This window comes from Aplysia californica, unplaced genomic scaffold (assembly GCF_000002075.1).
Source record: "Aplysia californica isolate F4 #8 unplaced genomic scaffold, AplCal3.0 scaffold00653, whole genome shotgun sequence".
NCBI lineage: Eukaryota > Metazoa > Mollusca > Gastropoda > Aplysiida > Aplysiidae > Aplysia > Aplysia californica.
This window is the reverse complement of record NW_004797923.1, coordinates 38,950-46,449: the sequence shown is the minus strand read 5'-3', so window position 1 is coordinate 46,449 and position 7,500 is coordinate 38,950. Positions and strand designations below refer to the sequence as shown.

At 41.6% G+C, this 7,500-nt stretch overlaps 1 protein-coding gene across 1 annotated transcript in view; it reads right to left on the bottom strand.

Annotated features, from left to right (window-relative positions):
* The window catches only part of LOC106013096, a 2,033-nt gene extending 1,849 nt beyond the window's left edge, over positions 1 to 184 (bottom strand). The window contains exon 1 of the mRNA XM_013087886.2: positions 1 to 184. This exon is cut by the window's left edge and continues 1,849 nt beyond it. Coding sequence (XP_012943340.2) covers positions 1 to 3 — 3 coding nt within the window. The 5' untranslated portion in view covers positions 4 to 184.
* Between the last annotated feature and the right edge of the window lie 7,316 nt (positions 185 to 7,500).

Genomic DNA, 7,500 nt, shown 5'->3' with positions numbered 1-7,500 from the left:
CATTGCGCCTTTTCACGCGTTCGTCTCTGTGCTCAATGTACGTTTGGTATTATTCTTATCCTTGCGAATCCCTGAAGTCAGACAACTAAAGGCTCTCAGACAGTTGAAGTCATCAAAGGTAGACAATAATCTAGTTGATACTGTGGCAAACAGGCATGACCTGGAAAGAAAGAGAGAACAATACAAAACAATGATTGGTCGTGTTAAATCCGTAATCCGTGAGGATGTAGACATAGTGTATCGATTTCAGTAGTTGAAATGTCAGATTTACTAGATAAATAATGAGGCTATGTTGACGTCTAAATTGTATCACTTTTCTTTAAATCTCTGATAATTTCTCTCTCTGTCTGAGCTTTCTGTTTTCTCCTACATGTTATCCTCTCTGCCTATTTTAGATGCGCATGTCTATGGCATATGTCAATGGCATATGTGTGTGAATGTGAGTGTGTGTGGGGGGGGGGGGGGGGTTGTATGCACACAGATACGTATTCACCCACTCTCTCTCTCTCTCTCTCTCTCTCTCTCTCTCTCTCTCGCTTTCCCTCTATTTTTCTCTTTCTTTCTCGGACAAACGCTCAGAGAGCCCATAATTTGACCCCCAATTCCCCTCTCTCTCTCTCTCTCTCTCTCTCTCTCACTCTCGCGCACTAGCAAAGACACTCAAAAACACACACACACACACACACACACACACACACACACGCACACGCACACGCACACGCACACACACTCTCTCTCTTTCCTTCTCTCTTTTACCTGTATCTCTCCGTCTCGCTCTCTTCCTCTTTCTCTCACCCACCCTCTTCACATATTTCTCCCCCCCCCTCTCTCTCTCTCTATCTCTCATTGCCAGGGACAGGAATGACCCCTATTCCAGTGCCCATTAGGGCCAGCTCGCTTTAGCAGAATAATTATTTGTCACGGACTTAACCACCATCCAGACAGCTGACATTGCATGACCTGGTATAGGCAGGACTTTCCCGCCATCCAATTTTGGGGCTTCCGCGATAGGGTCAGATTAGCCCCAACTCCGACGTGTTCATGTAGAGCTAAGCTAGCCTACTGACTTAAGAGATTTGTCCTTTCTGTCCGAAGACTTTGGGAGATCTGTGCCAGCCTTTTACTGGAACCCTGATAGGCAGTACGTTTTGAGTAAGGTGTAGCAACACAATAGTAAATACTGTGTAAATACTATTTAACACTCACACTGGTACATGCATCAAAGTGGTAAATATTGTGTAAATAATGTGTAGCACATACTGGTAAATACATTTTAGCTTTAATTTTGATAACAGTTTACCGAACTGGCATCACAAATAGGTCATATTGTAAGTGCCGAAGTTTACATGTGTTACTGGAGAGTAGCAAACAAAGAAAAGACATTGTTCGACAGGAAAGGAGTAAACCACACAAGAGAACCAGCTAACCACAAAATACATAATGTTATGGAAGGGTATGGACTAGACGATGGCTTTCAATTTTCTGCCTTGTTAGATTATAGAGTTAGTATGGTTAGACATGATCAGATATGATGTGATATGAGGTTGGGGTTTTTGGGGGGGGGTTTTTGGGATTAATTTTTCAGTGTATGGTAAGTGGGCTGCTCTGATCTTCCATTAACCCCTCCCCTCCCCTCCTCCCCTAACGTTTTCTGTCTCTTCATCTCTCTTTCAACCTCTCTCAATCTCTTTCTCTTTCCACCTCTTTCTCTCTCTCTCTCTCTCTCTCTCTCTCTTTCTCTCTCCCCCCGCACACCCCTCTCCATCCCTCTTTTTCTCTTCCCTTCCATCTCTCTGTCTATCTTTCTATCGACCCCGCTACTGTTTCTTGTTTATCTTGGTCCTGACACTCAACACCCGTTGTCGCAAACAACGTGTTTACCGTCACACAAAAGAACAGTGGTAATATACAATACAGAAAAATGGAGTACACGTTTAAAACCCCTCGAACATAATAAGTTAGTCTAAAAACTAATAAAAGGTAAGAAATGATAAATTACGTTTAGAAAGCGTATTTTCCACTCGACAAGTGATCAATATACTGTACAAAGAAAATAATGCAAAGAATAATATCGTTCAAAGAAGAGAGTACAAAAACATAGTGTCTATAACAATCTCTTCACAGGTTGTTAACTTCGATCCAACGTCCGTTCAACGATAGCTGACCAAGCTTGAATAATTGCACTCGTTTCCCACCTGCCCACACCCTTCGTCCTCTCTCTCTCTCTCTCTCTCTCTCTCTCTCTCTCTCTCTCTCTCTCTCTCTTTCGCTCTTTCTCTTTCTGTCTGTCTTTCTGTCTGTCTGTCTCTTTTACTCTCTCTGCTCCCTCCCCCCCCTCTCCTTCTCCCTTTCTCTCTATCTTTGTCTCTCTCTTTCTTTTTTTCTCACTATCTCTCTCTTTCCTTCTTTTTCTCTCCTCCCTGGTAGAACAAAATTGATTCCCACGTCGGCCAATAGCTTCGATTAGTCTGGGTCAAAATGGGCTAAAGGCAAACTGCTTTTTTTTCCCTTAGTGTACGTGATTTGTACGCCGACTTTCATGGGAGAAGACGCCGGTTCGATTCTCGATTGAGGAGGATTTTTAAAATTGAGTTTCAAGGTCTTTCTGTTGGGACAATATATCTGATTCAATCTGGGTTGTCCTAAAAGGTAGAGTCGAAGGCCTCTTTTTATATAATTTCTGACGATATACTTACATTTATTTTTTCCCCCCCACAGAAACCCGAAAAATCCCCCCCCAAAAAAAACACCAAAAAACAAACAAACAAAACAACAATAAACAAACAAAAACAACAAATTATAACACACAAACAAACAAGATTTAAAAAACCCCAAAACCAAAAACACCAACAACAAACTCCAACACAAACAACAACAAAAAGAACCCCCCCCCCCAAAAAAAAAACCCACAAAAAAAACAACAACAACACAAAAACAGCCCAGTATTTTGATTTTCTATTCGTGATGTGGCATAAGTCCCACTTGGGCTAAACTATCTGACAAAGGCTGAATTTTTGTACATATGTGGGTGATTTTACGTGTCCATCGTTACAATTCAGGTAATTCAGAAGGTAGGCTTCAATCCTGTCTGTAAAGGCCAACCAGAGCTGGGAAAGACACAGCATTCTCTCAGAAACCGAGATTCTCAATAGAAATTCTCCTCTCTTCGGGATACCCCACGGGGCTGTGCTACTGGCTGAAGTGTCTTTAGGCCATTCCCAAAGGGGGACATTAACATGTTCGTATCGTATGCATAGTAGAATTGTTAATGGGCTGAACCTCAACAGGGAACTGCTGCTTTTTCTTTCCTAATCCTTACTATTGTCATTTTCCCTCTACTTCTTTTGTATATTTATCACCCTATTGTGACTCGCTATTTCCGGGGTGCCTTGATAGTCTTAGCAGACTTTGTGCTGTTGAAGCTGGAGAGGTGAGCCTGATTCCCTCTAAGTTTGTGTAAGGACTCCTCTGTTCACATCCACCCCTTGGGGCTCATATTATGACCTTATGCAGTTGCGAGCACAGTAAAACCTCTACTGGAACAACAGAAAACCCCCATCTCTTCGGGAACCGAATACAGGTATCCCGCTTGCGACGGCCATGGCTAGTCGCCTTACCGCTAACACCACAGACGCCGGTGCAAGCTTATTGTAGGTGTAAAATATTTACAACCAACCATGTAAATGTGGTGTGTTCTGATAGAACCCTATGTTTAGATGATATCAGGCAGTAGCATCCACCGACCCCTTTTCCCCCTTCTTTTAACTCCTCAAGAAAGAAGTGGATACACAATGTGCGATCAGCAACAGACCTATGTAGGTCAATGTTAAATCAGGCACATTTCGAACAATCATGCACAAAACAGAGACACAAATTCGCACATTTCACAGTGTGCACGAAAGTGCCTACCTTTTTAAGAGTTTCAGACAAATAGAAGAGAGTTGAAAAATATATATGAGTAGATACGGTATGCTTCTTGCTTCTTGAATTCTCCCAAACACAAACAAGCAAACAAACAAACAACAAAACAATTTTTTTTAAAGTCTTCAACCGAAATGAAATGACCAGAATGCGCGTCCTCAAGGGGTATAATACAGCGTTCAACCACTGTGGCACGTTCCCAGACACCATTTTCGGATGTGTGTGAAACTAGACCTGATTACATTAACGTCTTCTTTTTGCTGACGTCATACGACTCATGATATCTCTGAGGGAAGAACGAATTGATGGATGGATGAATAGATGGATGGATGGATGGATGGATGGATGGATGGTTTCTTTCTGAATTGTCTATCACAAGTGCACAATGCTTTACGGTTTACACATTTAATCTTCAAAAAACCCTATAAAATGCCTTTATCCTCATTTTAAAAACAAGATTCAGTGCTTTGTTGTCACAGTAAAAGCCCAATGGTTTTAAGGATCATATCGGCAGGGTGGAGGGTTGATTTCTCGACGTGATGGACGATCCCACCAAACGATCTACGGCTTGATATGTCGGGAAAGCAAAGATGATATACATAATATGGCGTGAGGTAGAATACTCGGTTGTCTCCAGGACATGTGGTTTAGTTTGGATAAGAATAATCATCGTGGGAGGTATGCCCTAGTTTGATACCACTTTTTGACCAATGTGGACAGCGTTGACGCACACCCTTCATAGGTTGTTGACTTTCTTTTGTTGTGACAATGTTTAGGTTTTTTAAATCCCGTTTTCTGGAATTAGAAACGTATCTGTGGTTGGTGTAGCATTTTGGCGTTTAGCCGTCACACGCAGGAGACCGAGTGGGGAGACTTTTCATTGAGCATTTTGGTCTTTCTTTTAGGGCTTTGTGTTGATCTCAGCTCTATATTTATTATTTAAAGCCCCCCCCCCCAAAAAAAAGTATGGAATCAGAGAACTCAGTTGTGTTAATTGGTGTTCAAAATCTCAAATTTAAATTTAAATTTTAAAATGGACCTGAATACCAATCCAATATGAGTCAGAACACAGCAAATGAGACAAACAAATAATTTACTTTAATCTAGGTGGTTTTAAAGTCCCTATTGGTACATTTAGATCATTTACAAGGTACATCTCGACCCTACCAGCCAAGGCCAACCCAGGCTGAATAGGAAACAACAATAAAGCAAACATTCTGAGATACTCAATATGAACCTTTCTCCTTTTTGGATTCAAACTCGGGTCTCCTGCGTGAGACGATAATTATCACATCACTAAATCGAAGACGCTGGAAGGGACAAACAATCAATCAGACTAAAAAAACAACAACATTCTTTTACTTTTGTTAATGCTCCACGTTTTTTTCCCCTTACCCTTCACCTTTCCCCCTGTTTCATCTTCGTTTCCCGAACGGTATAATGGTGAGCAATGTATTTAAAGGTATCTTAAACAGATGAAAACAAAGGTTGGACTTTTGCAAAAGACGGACAGTGCGTAAGAGTAAAGAATAAATAAAACCCCAACGTTTCACTTTACATTTACTCTTATCTCATCTAGCAACCCTCGGCACCTAACGAGTCGACAAATACCATTTTCAACCATCAACCAGCCTTTTATTATTCTATTACCGCGTAAAATAAACCAAGCAAAAAATTACCGGGGATGATGAGTGACTTTGGGAACGCGACTGAAAACTCTTTACACAATAAGAAAACAGCCATCGGCTCAGTGAATCGTTCGTCCACTCGGTTAATGGAAGAATGTGGTTTGTGCGAGATTGAGTGGAAGCGAATGAAAAGGTCATGGCTTTTGCTCCGTTCCCCATCCATGTCCACCGCCTCACCCCCTCCCACACACACTCCCACTCCCATTCCCCCCACTCCCACCCGCGGCCGAACACCATCCAACACAGATGTTGAAAAAACTATATTATGTTTGGAACCTGCCCCCACCTTCTGCTTATCATGTTCCACGCACTATGTATACTATTTATTTCCTGATTCACCGACGTTGTCATATCTCTTTATACGTTTATTATTAATTCTTCCTGCTTTAACTCCCATCGTTATCTGTGCTGACCGTTGATGTCAAGAGCACGAGTTCGATTCTTGAAAGTGGAAGAAAATGTATTATCCAGAAACTTTCCACTTACCGGCGTCTGAGGTAAAGCGGTTAGAATGGATGGATGGATGATTGGAGGGATGGATGAATGAATGAATGGATGGATGGATGGATGGATGGATGGATGGATGGATGGATGGATGTCTATCACAAGGTCACAGCGTCTTACAGTTAACTAATTTAAAGAAAAAAGAAATTACACGAGTAAAACGCCTATATCCTTAACGAAAACAAAATATTCTGTGCTCTGTTAGAATAAGAAAACGAGTGATTTACCACTCAAATGGAAACACTTTGGATCGTCTAAGATGTGGCCCTCGACCTGCCTTTCAGGACCGACCCAGGCAGGGAGGGGCACAGCGTCTTTGCAGAAGGCCCACAAACTGTGTAAAGCATTTTCCCCACACGGGAATAAAACTCAGGTCTCCTGTGTGCGAAGGCGTAGCGCTTAACCGCTACATTAAAGACACCTGTCTGATTCCAGAAATGAGTTTTCAAAACCTTAATTATGTCCGAACCGAATGCAACAAATGTACAAGAGCTTCAATCATTTGTCCGAAAATGTCTGTGCTTTGTAATAAAGGCCAAAGTTATGATTTATAAGACATTGAATCGTTGAAATTGTGCTTCTTTTTAAACAAGATCGCCTCAATGGCCCGGCTGGCTGCCAAGATCAAATAAATGACTACTTTTCAATTGTTTCGTATAACAGAAGTCAGTAAATGTAGTATTTATATAGGAAGAGCACGACTGTGAACGAAACGACTGTGTATTTTTAACACAGACACGTACACATACACATATACAAACACATTCACACACACACACACACACACAGATAGAGAGAGAGAGAGAGAGAGAGAGAGAGAGAGAGAGAGAGAGAGAGAGAGAGAAAGAGAGAGAGAGAGGAGAGACAGAGGAGAGACAGAGCGAAAGAAAGAAAGAAAGAGAGAGAGATAGAGAGAGACAGAGAGAGAGAAAAGGGGGGGGGGGACAAAAACACGCACACACACAAACACAACACACACACACGCACAAACAAACAAACAAACAGACAAACAAACACAAATACGCACGCGCGTGTAATCGATTGCGACACACCACCACTTGTTACAGAACAGCATAAATAAAGAATCTATAATGCGCAGAGAGACAATATCAAATTATGCCTTTGTGGAAATTGCTCATAACTATTTAAAGCTGGTAATAAACAAATGCGTTGTAAGAGCTGATTTGAATCTGATAAAGTGGTTTCTGTATTGTATCACCTGACTGTATGGGGACGGACACATTGTTTGTACGTATCTGCAAATCTAGATAGGAGAAACACCGTCCGGTCGCCTAGCACGAGAATGCTTTCAGTTAGAGTAATTTTGTCACGATTATAGATACGAAACGATCTATATCTCTATACTTCGTTTCAATCGTAAGTGGTT